At 50.6% G+C, this 15539-nt stretch overlaps 2 protein-coding genes across 15 annotated transcripts in view; one reads left to right on the forward strand and one right to left on the reverse strand.

The window, feature by feature from the left end:
* Positions 1–5808, reverse strand: part of CALR3 (calreticulin 3) — a 23662-nt gene extending 17854 nt beyond the window's left edge. For 2 of the 3 annotated variants that reach the window (XR_546691.2, XM_070586498.1), the window contains exons 1-3: positions 5537–5799; positions 5250–5351; positions 2814–3017 (exon numbers count right to left, since the gene is read on the reverse strand). Coding sequence is in view for 2 of the 3 variants with exons in the window: in XM_070586498.1 (XP_070442599.1) it covers positions 2814–3017; positions 5250–5351; positions 5537–5627 (397 nt within the window). In the remaining variant the exon portion in view is untranslated. Of the gene's footprint in view, positions 1–2813; positions 3018–5249; positions 5352–5536 lie in introns of all 3 variants that reach the window. The other variant, XM_008531316.2, reaches the window with a different exon arrangement.
* C20H19orf44 (chromosome 20 C19orf44 homolog) overlaps positions 5767–15539 on the forward strand; it is a 16978-nt gene continuing 7205 nt past the window's right edge. For 7 of the 12 annotated variants that reach the window (XM_070586487.1, XM_070586492.1, XM_070586489.1 and 4 more), the window contains exons 1-5: positions 5786–6033; positions 9188–9950; positions 11361–11682; positions 13501–13574; positions 14199–14616. In XM_070586487.1, coding sequence (XP_070442588.1) covers positions 9189–9950; positions 11361–11682; positions 13501–13574; positions 14199–14616 — 1576 coding nt within the window. In that variant the 5' untranslated portion in view covers positions 5786–6033; position 9188. Of the gene's footprint in view, positions 6034–9187; positions 9951–11360; positions 11683–13500; positions 13575–14198; positions 14617–15539 lie in introns of all 12 variants that reach the window. The other 5 variants (XM_070586493.1, XM_070586491.1, XM_070586495.1 and 2 more) reach the window with 2 other exon arrangements.

Below are 15539 nucleotides of genomic sequence, written 5' to 3' on the forward strand. Positions count from 1 at the left end.
CTTGCAAGGCAGGTCTAGTGGTCACAAGGTCCCCGAGTTTTTGTGTATCTGAGAATGTCTTAACTTCCCCCACACTTTTGAAGGACAGTTTTGCTGGGTATGATTCTTGGTTGACAGTTTCTTTCTTTTAGTATTTTGAATGTATTAGCCCCATGTCTTCCGGCCTCCAAAGTTTCTAATGAGAAATCTGATGCTCTTATTGAGAATCCCTTGTATGTGATGACTTGCTTCTCTCTTGGTGCTTTCAAGGGCCTCTCTTTGTCTTTGTCTTTTGAAAGTTTGGGGGCCAGCCTGGTGGCATAATGGTTAAGTTCATGTGCTCTGCTTTGGCACCCCAGGCTTCACTGGTTCAGATCCCAGGTACAGACCTAGCATTGCTCATCAGGCCACACTGTGACAGCATCCACATAAAAAATAGAGCAAGATTGACAGAGATGTTACCTCAGCGACAATCCTCCTCAAGCAAAAAGAGGAAGATTGGGAACAGAGCTAACCTACCTCAGAAAAAAATTTTTTTAAAAAGAAAGTCTCATTATAATGTGTTTGGTGTTAGTCTTCTTCAGTTCACCTTACTTGGAGTTTGTCAAGCTTCTTGGATATTTATATTCATATATTTCACCAAATTTGGGAAGTTTTTAGCCTTTATTTTTCCAAATATTCTCTCTCCCTGCCCACTTTTCTCTTTCTCCTCCTTCTGGGACTCCCATATGCATATGTTGGTCTGTTCAATGGTGTGCCACAGGGGCCTTGGACTCTGCTTTTCTTCAATCTTTTCTCTTTTTGCTCTTCAGCCTTCATAATTTCCATTATCCTATCTTCAAGTTCACTGATTCTTTCTTTTGCCTGCTCAAACCTGCCTTTGACTCCCTCTAGTGAATTTTTCATTTCAGTTGTACTTTTCAGCTCCAGAATTTCTTTTTGGTTTCCTTTTAGGTTTTCCATCTCCTTATTGATATTTCCATTCTGTTCACACATCATCTCCTTGACTTTTGTCACATTTCCCTTTAGTTCTTTTAGCATTTTCACTTAAGTCTTTGTCTAGCAGATCTGCCATCAGGTCTTCTTCACACACAGTTTCCATTAATTCATTTCTTTTCATTTGCATGGGCCACACTTTCCTCTTTCCTTGTATGCCTTGTGATTATCTGTCGAACGCTGGACATTTGAACCGAATAATATGGTAACTCTGGAAATCAGATTCTCCTCCCTCCCCACGGTTTGCTGCTTTTTGTTATTTATTTTTGACTGTTGTAGGCTGTCACTGTGCCAGGGTCAGCCTGAGGTGTAGACTTAAGGTCTTCTCAGGTCTTTTCTGAGTCTTTCCCCAGGCATATGTTGTCACTCTTATTTTCCTTGAATATGCAGTTGTTGTTGTTGTTTTTTTTTTAAAGATTTTTATTTTTTTCCTTTTTCTCCCCAAAGCCCCCCAGTACAGAGTTATATAGTCTTCGTTGTGGGTTCTTCTAGCTGTGGCATGTGGGACGCCGCCTCAGCGTGGTTTGGTGAGCAGTGCCATGTCCGCGCCCAGGATTCGAACCAACGAAACACTGGGTCGCCTGCAGCGGAGCGCGCGAACTTAACCACTCAGCCACGGGGCCAGCCCCTGCAGTTGTTTTTTAATAGTCTAGTCTTTCATGTCTGGCTTCCTAAAGAGGAAAAAGTGAAAAATGAAAGGAGGGAAAAGCATTCTGGCCGTTTAAATCCCCTGGAAGTCACTTCAGCTGCAGGAGGCGGGTGCTTACAATAATGGCTGCCCATCTCTTTGTCTGTACCTCTGTGATCAGAAGCAGCAATCAGCACTCGGATCCCCAATATTTGGTGGACAGGGTCCTTTTTGCCTACCCTAGCTCTCAGAAGCTGTGTGTAAGCTGCTCCAGGAACACATGCACTGCTGCCTGGCAGGTGGCTGGGGGTGGGGGATGGGTAGCTGTCACGGTGCTAGGAGTTGAAATTGACTGAAATTAACCTTCCTGTCTTTCCCTGGAAGCAGCAATCCTTCCACAGACTCCAGAGTTTCAAAACAGTTACATCAGACAGATTCTGCCCTGCAATTGATGTCTAGGTGGAGAGACAGATTTCCACTGCTTCCTACTCTACCATCTTCCCAGAATCCTCTTCAGTCTTAAGCTTTTTGAATCCACATACTTCAGTTATGTTTAGTTCCTGTGGCCCAGTGGGGTCCCTTGCCAATTCCAGCACAAATTTCAATCAATTAGCTCCGGTGTCAGGAGACATTCAATACATTCTAGGGGTCAGCAAGGTTTTTCTGTAGGCAGCCAGGCAGTACACATTTCTGGGTGTGTGGGTCATATGGTCTGTGTCACAACTACTCAACTCTGTCACTGCTGCCTGAAAGCAGCCACAGTCAGGATGTAAACGAACAGAGTGACGCTGCATTCCAAGGAGACTTCATTTGTGGACGCTAAAATCTGAGTTTCACGTCATTTTCATGTGTCACAATATCCTTATTTTGATTTTTTCCAGTCATTCACAAATGTTAAAGCCCATCCTCAGCTTACAGGCCTTAACAAACACAGGTCACGGGCTGACTTGCCCATGGCCAAGGTTTGTTAACTTCTGATGTATTCAAAATACTTGGGGCTACATTAATGCTGAATAAACAAGCTTTTCAAACGCACAATAGAATGGTATAGTTACCTTTTTATAGCATTAATTAGGTGTAACAGTGGTAAAAACCTTTGGTTAGATATAATCAATACCACTACTTTTGCAAAGTCTTAGTGTAAGGATCCTATGAAGTGGAAGGGTTTTCAAAGTCACCAGAACGGCTGTGCTGCACTATCTAAACTCACCGAACATAATATAGTACTGGGATTTTCCATTCAGGTTCTTCTGATCTACGTCTGCAGGGAAAACCTTAATGTAGCCTCCTCCACAGTCCATCTTCTGCTCGTGTTTCACTGTGTACTGAATGACCAGAGTCTTCCCTTTATTGCTGAATGGTTTGAACCGTGCAGAGATGGCATAGAATCGGCCATTCTGAGTGGTCTGCAGACCTTTAAACAAAAAGAACTCATGAAGGATTAGGAAGGACGCTGCTGAGTGATGCACGGAATTAAATGGCTATCCTTTCCCCACCCCACTATAAACCTTCTAAGCATTTACAACCACCCAGAGCCTACAGCACATTTGAACAGTAAGAGACAACAGGCATACCACTAACAGACCCTCTGCCACCAGAGAGCTTCTACTTCACACACTCGGATGTTTTGTACTTAACGTGCCACTGTTACGTCTTAAGTTACACAAACATTTCAGCTCTAAATGGCAAATATGCAATCTAATTATGGATAAAAGGTTACTTTTGCTTCCATTCAGCTTCTAAGGTGTGGGAATATACAAGGAAGCTTGCGTAGCAACTAAGTTAAAAAAGGGAGCATTTTACTTCTTTTCCTTAATTCTCATCTTAAAACAGCTACTTAACAGATACAACAGCAGATAGAGGACAGAGTGCTGATGTGTAAAAAAGTGCTTTACTGCACTGGGTGAGCTGGCCCGTAGGTGTCATCCATGTGATGGCTCCTTTTATGAAGCTACCATCCTTTTGTCATGCAAATCATCTCATATTTGTTTTATAAGTTTAGGCGTTCACTTCAAGACCAAAATGCCCTTTCTCAGTAGCCATTAGGCTCTGTACCAAATCCTTATCCTGGAGTCTGCCAAACCTGAAAACAGAGCCATTCTTACCATAACATACCCTTCCTTGCTCCACACTCTGGCCCCCATACCTGCCTATGGTGAAAGCCATCATAAATGAACTTGGAATTTTCTATCAATATGACTAAGTCTGAACTCATAGCTGGCTTCCCACTACCACACGACTCTGTGTCCTCCATTATTGCCCCACCTTCCCTTTCTCAGGGGATTTATAGCCCCTTCCCCTCCCTTTCTCCCTACCAGCCAGGCAACTCCTAAGTCACTTGACTGACTGCCTCCCCTTGTGTCCTGCTACCCTCCTCACCACCCACATCCTCTCTCCCCACCTGCCATCTCTGCCTGACTAAATTCTACTTATCTTTCCATCCATGGCTTCTGTGTCAAGGTCCTGGGAGACCACAATGCAAGGGGTCAAATCAGCTGGAACCCCAGTGCCCTGCCTGTGTGTACTATCAGGAGACATGTGCTGGACTGAATGAATGCACAGAATCTCAGGATTCCAGATTGAAGGAAGGAGAAACATTGTGGGAAAAAACTCAAATGACTCTAAATGGAAACCCCTGTCCTTGAACAAGCTTCATGGAACAACCTGTTTATTTTCACTCCATTTTTCTCATATAGCCTGAATTTTGACCAACTCTTTGAGTCAGCACGTAACTTACAAAACAATATATATGCAATTGAAAACCAGAGGCTGCCAGACAGGGCAACAGTGGAGTAATGGGGCCAAGGCGGGTGGAGCGGAGGGTGGTGAGGAGTGAAACCTTTCATGAAAATCAGGGGCCGACAAACTTTTTCTGCAAGGCCAGAGAGTAAATATTTCAGACTCTGTGGGCCATCTAGTCTGTCCCAACTACTCGATTCTGCCTTTACAGCATGAAAGCAGCCATAGGCTATACCTAAATGAACGGGCATGGCTGTGTTCCACTGAAACTTCATCTATGGACACTGAAATATCATACATTTTGTTGAATTTCATATAATTTTTATGTGTCACAAAATACTATTTCCCTTTTGATTTTTTCCCCAACAATTAAAAATGTAATAACTATCCTCAGCTCCTTGGCTGTACAAAAACAGGCAGTGGACAAGCTGTAGTTTGTCCACCTTTGATCAACAAATAGAGGTTATCCTTGGAGCCAGGTTACCGACTTGCGCGAGGTGGGCACCAGGGAGGCTGATATGGGGGCTGAAAATGTCTCCTATCTTCACCTGGGTGTACAGTTGTAAAGATTCACTCCGTTGTACCCCGAAGATGCTTGCACGTGACAGCACGTAACTTTTACCTCGATTTTTTTTTTTAACGCAAAAATAAAAATGAGAAGTATGTTGGAATCCTTTTCCCCTGCAGAAAAAAGTCCCTCGGGTCCCAGAGCTTATCTGAATAGCGCCTATGAAGCGGGCGATCTTGGGCTGATAAACAGAGGAGAGAGAAAAACAGTAGCTCAAGCCCATTCCGGGCCTTAGCTTCCCCGCAGTGGACTCAGGCCAAGAGGCGTTGAGGGCGCGCCTCAGCGACCTGGGAAGGCGGGCAACCTTTACCTCCATCCTCTCACGATTCCTACACTAACCTTTGTCCTTCTCCTTATGACCGTAAAACTTTCCCGACGAGAGTCTAAAATGCCCCAGCTGGGAGTCGTTGGTGGACTGCACCCATCGGTTCCTCCAGCGCTCTGTGGGGGTAACAACACCAGTTAGGGCTGAACCTGTTACTTGGGCTCCTGGGGAGGGCGAGGGGCCCCTCGAGGCTTCGGAGCTTCGCCACCACCGACCCCGCGGCGACGGGCTGGGGCCAGTGGCGACTTAGGCCGTCCGTTAGGCAGCTGGGTTTGGGCCACCAGGGGCGTCGCCCCTTCACCTCCGTCTAGAAACTCCTCCTGGAAGTAGACGGTGGCCAGCGCCAGCCGCAGTACGCAGACCGCCCAGAGCGGAGCACCAGAGGCGGCCATCGCGGGTGCGAGACGCTTCTTTGCGGATCCGCCCCTTTAGGATCCTGGCTGTCTCTCCGACGCTCCGGGCCCCAGCCCCCAGAACTACAACTCCCGTCACACCTCGCGATTATGACCTGAATCACCATTGGTCCCCGTCGCGCAGTGCACGCCGGGCCAGCCCCGGAACTACCACTCCCTTGACGCTCCGCGAATGTGACCTGGGGCACTATTGGTTCTTGTGGCGCGGGGTGCGTCGGGAGATGTAGTCTCTCCCGCCCTGGCGCGGTTGCCGGGGGCAACGGTCCCCTCTGGCCCAAGTGCCGGGCGTGAGCGGCGGCGGCCTCCGCGGATGGACAGAGTGGGAGGAGGTTGGCGGGGTCTGCAGGGTGGCGGCCGGGTTTTGCGACCAGGCTCCGGCGAGGAGGTGCGGGGAAACGGGGCGCACTCCGCAGCTGGGCTGGGAGGGCGGCGGGAGGGCGGCCACGAGCCTCACGCCTCAGTTTCCCCGCCTGAGGCCCACTCGGGAGCGTGGTCGGATGTAGGTCGCTCCAGGCCTGGGAGAAGAGCCCGACGGTCTGAGGGGCGCCAGTGCTTTCACAGTTTGATTTATTTATTTTTAACAACTTTATTGGGGATTCACTTACATATCATAGGATGCATTACCCGTTTTAATTGTACAAGTCCGTTATTTTTAGTAAATTTGTCAGGCGGCGCAACCATCACCACGATCCAGCTTTAAGACTTTTCCGTCACCCGGAGATCTCTCCTGCCCCTTTGCAGTCCATCCCCGCTCCCACCTCTGGCCCCAGGCAACCACTGATGTGCTTTCTGACTCTAGATTTGCTTTTCTGGACAATTATTTTGAGCGGAATCGTGCGGTGTGTGGCGTTTTGCATCTGGTTACTTTCCCTTAATAGGAAGTTTGAGATGTATGCATGTTGTGTGTATTGGTTGTTCTCATCCATTCGTTAGTAGACATTTGGGTTGTTTCCATTTTTTGTCTTTGATGAATGATAACTGTTATGAACATTTGCATACCTTTCACTTATCTTGGGCCAGGTAGGAGTGGAATTTCTAGATCATAGACTACGTTTAACCTTTTGAGGAACTGCCGACTCTTTTCCAAATCAGCAGCTGCACCATTTTACCATTCCCCCCAACAGTGTATGAGGGTTCCACTTTCTTCCCCTCTTTGCCAGCGTTTGTTATTATCTGTCTTTTTGCTTATCGCCATCCTAGTGGTGTGAGCCGGCTCTCGTGGTGGTGGTTCCGATTTGCGTTTCCCTGGTAGCTAGTGACGCTGAACAACTTTTCATGTGCTTATTGGGCATTTGCATATATTTTGTGTGTGTATGAAATATCTGTTCACGTTTTTTGCCTCTTAGTTTATTTTTAATTGTGTGTTTCCTAAATATATCTATTTTAGTTGTGCTAAAATGTACATAGCATAAAATTTGCCATTTTAACCATTTTTCCATTGGTTTATTTTTAAACCTAGGGAAATTTTCAAAAGAACTAGATGCCAGAAAACCTGGCCTGCTGGTCAGACCTCCCCTCTGACCTGCAGAATAGCCTGGGCCGAGTCGTCTCCTGATTCTAGGCTTTGTTAAAATATTAACAGCAATACCTGTTACCCTTGTTCCAGCGATCTCTACTGCCCCTTCGCCACGTCCTTCCAGCTAAAAGTTAGCCTGTTACACAGGTAGTCCAAATACTACCATTGCCACTATCTAAATTTTACTGAGCTCTTATTCCAGACCCCATATTGAACTTAGGAACCCTCTGAGGGAAATCGTTGCTATTCCCTTTTTACAGATGAGCAGGCTGAGGCAGAGAGTGGCTAAGTAACTCTCCCAGGGGCACACGGATAAGGAATTCTGTGCTGCTGCTGTCAGGTGTGGTGCTCCATTCACTGACCGCTGTGGTCAGGTCTGTGCTGGGCACTCTCAGTACACAGGCTGGTTCAGATGGGGACAAGGAAGTAAGCACACTAGTCAGAGAAACAGCCAGGAAAATCATGAAAATAATTCATTCTTGTACAGAACCTTAGGGAGTGGGTTAAATGCATTTCCTTGCACAAAACCTTTGAGCTCAGCCTTGAAAGGTGCATTTAAGATATAGGGTTGCCACATTTAATGAATAAAAATATGGGACACCCAGTCGAATTTGGATTTTGGATAAACAAATAATTTTTTAGTATAAAAATATTTGGGTCATACTTATATTTTTAAAATTATTTGCTGTTTATGTGAAATTCAAATAACTGGGTGTCCTGTATTTAATTTGGCAGTCCCAATGAGATTGTTTTCCAAGTGGTCAGGGATGGGAAAAGAGGCTTTTCCAGGTCTCACTGTGAATTTCTTCTTTTTAATAAAGTAGCACATGGCCTTCCTAAGCGCTCCAGCAGTCTGGAGAGCAGGCATGCTCCGTGTCCTGTCTCTTCTGCCTCCGTGTTGTTAAGCTGGAAACGTTGCTGCCCACACAGAGCTCCCCGGTGTCTTTCAGACGGCCGCCTGGTTTTCGGCTGCCCGCGTGCAGTCCCCTGGGCTTCCCCGGGTCCCTGCGGGTGGGTTCAGGGTTTGACGAGTACAGACGGTGCTGCCACGGCGTGCCCTGAGCATGTCTCTGTGCGCGTCTGAGGGTGTAACTGTAGGGCCATTTCCGGACCGGGAATGACTGGGTCACAGGGTCCACGCATTTCAAATTTCATTGCTGTTGCTGAGTTCCTCACTACAAAACACCCACCATGCTGTATTTTCCATAGTTTTAAGTCTTTAAAATCTTTTGAAACCTTTGTAAATCTTGCGACGGGTCCTTCACATTCTTTCGGGGGCACATGGGAACTCTGAGAATATGAGGGAAGCTCTGGCCCTCCTCCCCAGGAAAACGTCCGCTGGTACACACACGCGACACGTGGCAGACGTACAGTGCCCCACTCCCCCCCGTCCAGGGCAGTGCTTCTCACACTTTAAGTGAAGTAAGACTTTCTGGGGAGTTCGATAAACATACAGATTGTATCTCAACAGCTCTTTGTGAGAGAGCTGAGGCTCCTTGGATAAAAGGGGAGCCTGGACTTGGGGTGTGATGGGGAAGTAGCACTCGCTGGGAGTGGTGGTGGGGTATCTGGCGGGGAGTGACGCACAGGTCCGGGGAGGGAGGTCTTAGGACCCAGACCTGAGCTTTGAACTTGCCTCTGCTGCTTACGGCCAGGTGACCTTGACCCGTGACCTAAGCTGTGGGACTTTATTTCCTCCACCTCCTCTATGAAAGGGAAAGCCAGTGAGTGACTCCCAGGGTGGCATGAGGATTGAATGAGATGATATGGCTCTGAGCAGGGTGGCGGGCACCCCGCTGGAGCCTGAGAGGTGCTGGCTCTTGTTCTTACTGTGCCGCGTCTCAGGAAGGCCTGCTGTTGAGTGGCGTCCTGTCAGTGGCACTGTGTGTCTAATCATCTTCACTGCCATCGTCGGGCTGGCAGGGCGATTCGATCTCTCCCGGGGTATGGGAGCCGCTGAGGGACTTGAGTGCACAATGTGAACATCAGGTTCTTCTCTAAGTTTTCTTTCTTTACTCCCTAGAATGGCTTCAACCAAAAAAATCAGCCATCCTGTGTGCGATGTCTTTGGTGATTTCAGTGATATTTCCTTGGAAGATTCAAAGATGGAAGAAATCAGAAACTTGAAAATCAGTAGAGGTCTTACCAAAATAGCACCTAGTCCTAGCAGATTTCTAAAAAGAAACCAAACTATGGGTGAGAAACACTTATTCCCAAAAGAGAATGCTGTCCTGGGGAGGGAGCCCGGGCCCTCCTCAGGTAGACCCCTGGCCGCTGCCTCGAAGCTCAGGGCCCACGCCGCGCTCACAAAGCTGGCCCAGCTCGAAACCCGGATCCTGAATCGGAAGGTGCAGATGGATGTGTCTGCCGTGGACTCTGACCCGGAGACCTCCGAAGGCCGTCCTACAGGGAGGGCGGACGAAGCGCCCCTCAGTGCCGCTGAACGTTCCTCACAGAACACAGACAGCACCCCCCGGACGCAAGCCCGAGGAGCTCCCACCGCCAGGGGTGCTGCGCCGAATGGGCAGGCCAGTCGCTTTCTAAAGAAGAGAGGCCCACCCGGGGAAAACACACCCCCTGGAGCACAGTTTGGGCAACAGAGGAGCTTTCAGACATCCAAAGTGAAAGAACCTGTTAGAAAATTGGATTCTCCAGACAGCGATGAAGAGGAAATGAGAGAGTTGCTGGGAAGCTTGATGGAATCTTCTAGAGAAAAAGAAACACACACAAATCAGGGTTTCACCAGCACCAAAGTCAGTGAGAAAGAACGAATAAAACTATTCCCGGTAAGGTTTGCACGTTTGTTTATTTTTAACGAAGGCTTTGCACTTGTGTCTTTCTGTTACGGCCCTGAGGCTGGAGAGCAGCTGTCGCCAGGAGCTTCTTGAGGAAACAGTGTGACAAGGAAAGGCTGGGTTTCAGTGGTCACCGGTGCCTACCGTGGACCTGCGCTGTGGGACCGCACTCGGGCACGCCAGACAGTTTGGCAGTATCTAACTCTGTACCCCACAGGACATCGCCTCAGATGGCTGATTGCACCCCAGCAGTGACCAGTGCCGCCTGCAGTCCACGCCCACCTGTCGTGTGTACCACACAGGCACCATTAACTTGGGGAGGCTACACTGGCATTTTCTTATTGAGATGAAATTCACATAAGCTAAAACTCACCATTTTAAAATCAATAGTTCAGGGGCATTTAGTACATTCACGATGTTGGACAACCACCTCCTCTATCTAGTTCCAGAACATTTCCATCACCCCAAAGGAGACCCTAGACTCATTCAAAATCACCCCCCGTACCCCTGCCCCCAGCCCATGACAACCACTAATCTGCCTTTTTTCCCTATGGATTTGCCTATTCTGGATATTTCATATAAGTGGGATCACAGAACATGTGACCTTTTGTGTCTGGCTTCTTTCCCTCAGTGTGGTGTTTTTGAGGTCCTCCACTTTGTAGTGTGTGTCGGGGCTTCTCGTGTTTATGGCTGAGTAACAGTCCAGTGTGTGGATGGACCAGATCTTCCTTAGGCATTCATTCACTCGTGGGTGTTTGAGTGGTCTCTCTCCCTTGGCTCTTGTGGATGGCGTTCCACAAACACGTGTCCAAGCGCCTGTTTGAGCCCCTGTTTTCAGTTATTGTGGGAAGGTACCTGGCAGTGGCATTGCTGGATCCTGTAGTATTCTGTGTGCCACTTACTGACGAGCCGCCGACTGCTTTCCATAGCGGCGGCACCGTTTTACATTCCCACCAATGGTGTGTGAGGGTTCCAGTGTCTCCACGTCCTCGCCCACACTTGTTATTTTTGGGTTTTTTTATTATAGTCATCCTAGTGGGTGTGAAGTGAGGGGAAGGCTTCATTTTAAGGGGGCAAAAATCTGCATATTCATTTTGATTCTGTTGAAGGTCCAGGCTATTACAGATCATGTACTCAGGGGCCTTAATTTAGAAAATTTATAATTAACAATCTATATTTGAAAGCAAAGTGATATTTCTGATTATTTGTGGAGTATTTCTAATCTCAATATTACCTTAGCTAAATGTTGTACCTTGACTTGCAGAAATGAGGGGAGAGGAGAGAAAGGGGCCCAAGGGGTCACTGTTTGTTCTCGTGCTCCTCTCTACCGTGATGTTGAATGAGGAGGCCTTGCTTATCACATGCTTGGTAATTGTATTTCTTTTATTTTCGCCAAAGTAGGATCAGATCCCAACTCAACTGAGAGTCCTTTCTCTACCCACTGAGGAACTTTCCAGCCCAAAGCCGTGGCAGACGTCACCTCTGCCAACCTCACAGTCAGCGGATGGGACCCTTTGCAGCATGCGCTCAGGAGCCCACTCCCCACAGACTCACAGTTCCGGTGACACGCACTTGCGCATGGCGTCACTTTCTGTCACCAGCACCTTTTTGAAGAAGGCGCCCATGGTGATGGGGCAGGGCGGGCGCATGTCCTTGCCTGGAAGCAGTGAGGCTGAGCCCTGGTGGGAGCCGCTCTCAGAAGCCTCTGATGCCAGCTTGGACGGTAACCTGTGCAGAGTCATTACCCGGGGCGGGGGGGTGGACCACCTTTATGGTCCCCACCGTGGCGGTCACAGGGAATTGTTACAGGGAGTATGTGGCAAGCCACATCACACCTTCAGCTTCCTGACCTTGTGTCATGGTTGAGGGACCTTTCTTTAAAATCTTCACCCAGTAACTGACCAGTCACAGAGCAATAACCCGAGAAAGAAATCCTTCTAGAGCCACATACAACAGAAAGGCAACTCACTTTTCTATTTTGAAACAGAGATCTACCTCCTTTCCTTTTTAAATTCAGAAAAGGAAACAAATCTAACCAGCCACAATCAAACGTTTCTAGTATTTCAACATTGTTTTAATATTCTATGTATTTAAGAAAGAAAGAGGCCAGCCTGTCAGTCTCTCAGCCCCCACTGCTGGCGCCCAGCTCCTGGCTCCCTCACAAGGCAGCCTCGAGGGAGGGAGGGAGGCAGGCCACCAGGAGTGGTGAGTACAAGTCTGACTCTGGGGTCCTGCTTTCCTGGGGTGGGCATCCTGGCCCCGCCTCTTACTGGCTGTGGAATCTTGGGCTCTCTGTGCCTCAGTTTCCTCATCTGTAAAGTGGGGGCAGAGCCATGTCAGTGAGCGAGTGCCATGAAACGCCTCAGCGTGCCCTGCTTCCCAGGAAGCTCGTGAGGACTGGCGGATGTGATGACATGAGGGGCTTCCCCCACCAGCGCCAGCGCCAGCGCTTCCCAAAGTGCTGAGGCTACAGCTTTGGCCGGGCCTCTGCCCCAGGCCAGCTGGGATGGCTCGGGTCACAGGCTTTGTCCATGAATGCAGCTGGGGACCTGTCTGCACAGGAGTGGAGGCAACAGTCAGTGTGAGAGGAGCCCTGCCCTCCGCCCAGCTTGCTGCCGGCCGCTCACTCCTGCCCCCTCCAGAGATGCCCCCTCCCCCCGCGTGGCCCCCCTGAACTCCTCAGGCCCCCTGAGGTGTCTGCCACGCTCATCAGTGATGGATTAGGTACCCTAATCCATCCGTCTGTGAGGCCCTGCAGGGTGGAGGCATCCTGTGATGCACACACACGCGCACACTCGTGCCCTTCGGGGCGGGGGGGAACCGCAGAAGAGAGTTGCTGCCCATATCTGCCGCCCGTTGCCTTCCCCTCCCCAGAGGAGCGGGTTCATTTGTTGAGTGGCCAGAACCCTGTTGGAGCCCAGCACTCCACAGAGGGTTGCATACTCCCGAGTCTCCGGCCCCATGTATTCGGGCCGTGGCCACTGGCCAGAGGGCACACCAAGATGCTCGGGCCCCGCCGGCGCCTCTGCACTTAACTGGCTTCAAGTGAGAACTGAGGACGCTTCGGGTCCAGTCTTGCCCCTGCCTGAGGTGCCACCCCAGGCCCTGCAGCCTCCTCCTCATCTCCCCCAGCAGCCGGGTGCCCTCCGGCCGACCCCTGATACCTCTAGCACACTTGTTACCATGCTTCCTTCATTGCATTCATCTGCTCATCTGTCTAGACCAGTCAGGGGGCCCGGCGTGTGTTTCTGTGAAGTTTTATTGGTACACATCTGTGCCCGTTTGTCTACGTGTGGTCTGCAGCAGCTTCTGCACCCCAGGACAGAGCCGAGTCACTTGAGCAGAGGCAGTCTAGCCACAGAGCGGACGATATTTACTGTCCAAGCCTTCAGTGAAAGGCATGTGGACCTGGCCCTGCCCCCTGCAGATGGGCCATGTCCTCCTCTCCATCCCGAGCAGTTAGCCTGCTGCCCACAACGTGATGGTAGGTGTCTGGGGAGTAATAAGAGAAACGATTGTCATGTTACATTTTCAATTGCAGATTTTAGAATAAACGTTCTGTCCCTCGATGATCTGGCTCCAGCTGTCAGTGAGAGATCAGACTTGAAACAGAAGGTAAGTCCAACCAGCTTCTTTTTCATTGTGGGTTGTCACGTAGGCTCGCAAGCCTCAGGCTTCATTTAGGTCAGCGGTTCCTAACCTGGGGAGTCTGCCCCTGGGGACACTTGGCGAAGTCTGGAGACATTTTGGGTGGTCGTGACTGGGGTGGCAGCCAGCAGTGCTGCTCAGTGTCCTGCAGTGCACAGGACGGCCCCAGAGGTCAGAGTGCCATGGGCGAGAGACCCTGATTTAGGTGATGAGAGGAAAAAGTTACCTAACGTAGCAGACGATGAAGTCAGGTGTCACGTGGACCGCCTGTAACGACACCTGCTCTGACCTGTGCTCGGTCCATGTCCTGGTGGGATTCTGGCCATTAGTAACCAGTGCACATCAAACGTACATTGTAGTAATGCATTACAGTGACACTTCCGCGATTTCACCCTCGGGGCCCCTGCACACACTCACGCCGTCGGTGTTGAGGCAGCAGTCAAGCATGCTGCTTGTAGCACCAGGCTGCCCAAGTTCCCCGGAGGACCAGTGTGGCCCGGGCACCCTCACCTCATTCTAACACAATGGGATTTTGAGCATGTGGGTCGTTCGGAAACACTTTCCAGTTAGCTCAGCCTTCCTTCATTTTAGAAAGAAGGTCAGAGGGAAAAGGCACCCAGCGAAAGCCCCCAGGCAAGGGCGCCGCCCACTGGAAGCGAGGTCTCCGAGCACCTGAGCGAGCCCGCAGCCTCCTCTGCCCTGCCCAAGGGCACTGCCAGCCTGCGGCCCCCAGCTCAGCAACCCGCGGCTGGCCCAGCGAGCGCTGCTTATTCGGAAGATTTTGAAGGGTCTCCAAGTCCAACCACGTCTGAGCCGCCGGCCCATTCTGGGGAGGCCCCCGACAGGACGCTGGACACCTTGTCTGAATTCTCCGCCAGCCTGAACACCGACCTGCCCCCACCCGCGCCTGAGTCCCGGAGGAGGCGGCCCAGGGGCGGGCCGGGAGTCACGATGAGGGAGACGGCCGTGCAGACTCTCGGCCCGGCTGGCACCGACCCGTGGACGGAGGGTAAGCGTGTTGGCCCCAGGGCCCGGGGAGGGCATGCAGGCCGGGCTGCAGGACAGGCACCTGGGTGCACCCTGTGGGTGTCCTCGGAGGCATGACAAGGAACCCAGGCTGTGGTCATTAACTGGCTGAGGGACCTCAGCACCCTCGTTTTCTCTTCCATGGATGAAGACAGTTCCCACTGTCCTCTGAGCTCTACAACATTCCAAAAAGTTTCAGAATCAAAGACTCAGGCAGAGGTTCCCTCCCGGGTGGTTCTGCCCCCAGGAGACATCAGCGAGGTCTCGAGCCCATTTGGCTCTGACAGCTGGGCGACAGTCTGGCAGGTGGAGGCCAGGCCTGCGCTCAACACCCTGCAGCGCCCAGGACGGCCCCCACAGAGATGAGCCAGCCCAGAGCGTGGCGGTGCCCGGGGTGAGCCAGGGGACGCACTGCCAGAGGAACCACCTTCCGGGAGAGCGTGTCCTCAGGAGGCCCCAGTGCAGGCTCCACTTTAGTGGTCTGAACTTGGGGTGTTTTGGTGGATTCTCTTTGGTGCGGTGGGCACTTACTACCACTCTCAGTACAACTTTCCAGACATTTCTCTTGTCCCCAGCTCAGTCTTGGCCCTCTGGATGGAATGGTCCCTGTCTCTTGCTCCCTTTCTTGTCTGGACGACACCTGCAGTGTAGACAGACCTTGTTCCTGGACTGTGCGGGGCTGTAATTCTTGCTCCTATTTGGGGACTGAGCCACACAATAGCCCAGCCCTCAGACTGGGGTGGGGCAGGCCGCTCTCTCTGTCTCTCTTGGGGAGGAAAGCTAATCAGGCACGCTGGGTCCCATCCTGTGACTCAGAACCTCTGTGTCCCTCTCCACGGCCTCCTGCTGTTTTCCTGACAACACAGCAGCGGTGGGCAAATGTGCACGTTTCTGTCCATATCTTTT

The sequence above is a fragment of the Equus przewalskii genome, chromosome 20 (genome assembly GCF_037783145.1).
Source record: "Equus przewalskii isolate Varuska chromosome 20, EquPr2, whole genome shotgun sequence".
In the NCBI taxonomy this organism is placed as follows: domain Eukaryota; kingdom Metazoa; phylum Chordata; class Mammalia; order Perissodactyla; family Equidae; genus Equus; species Equus przewalskii.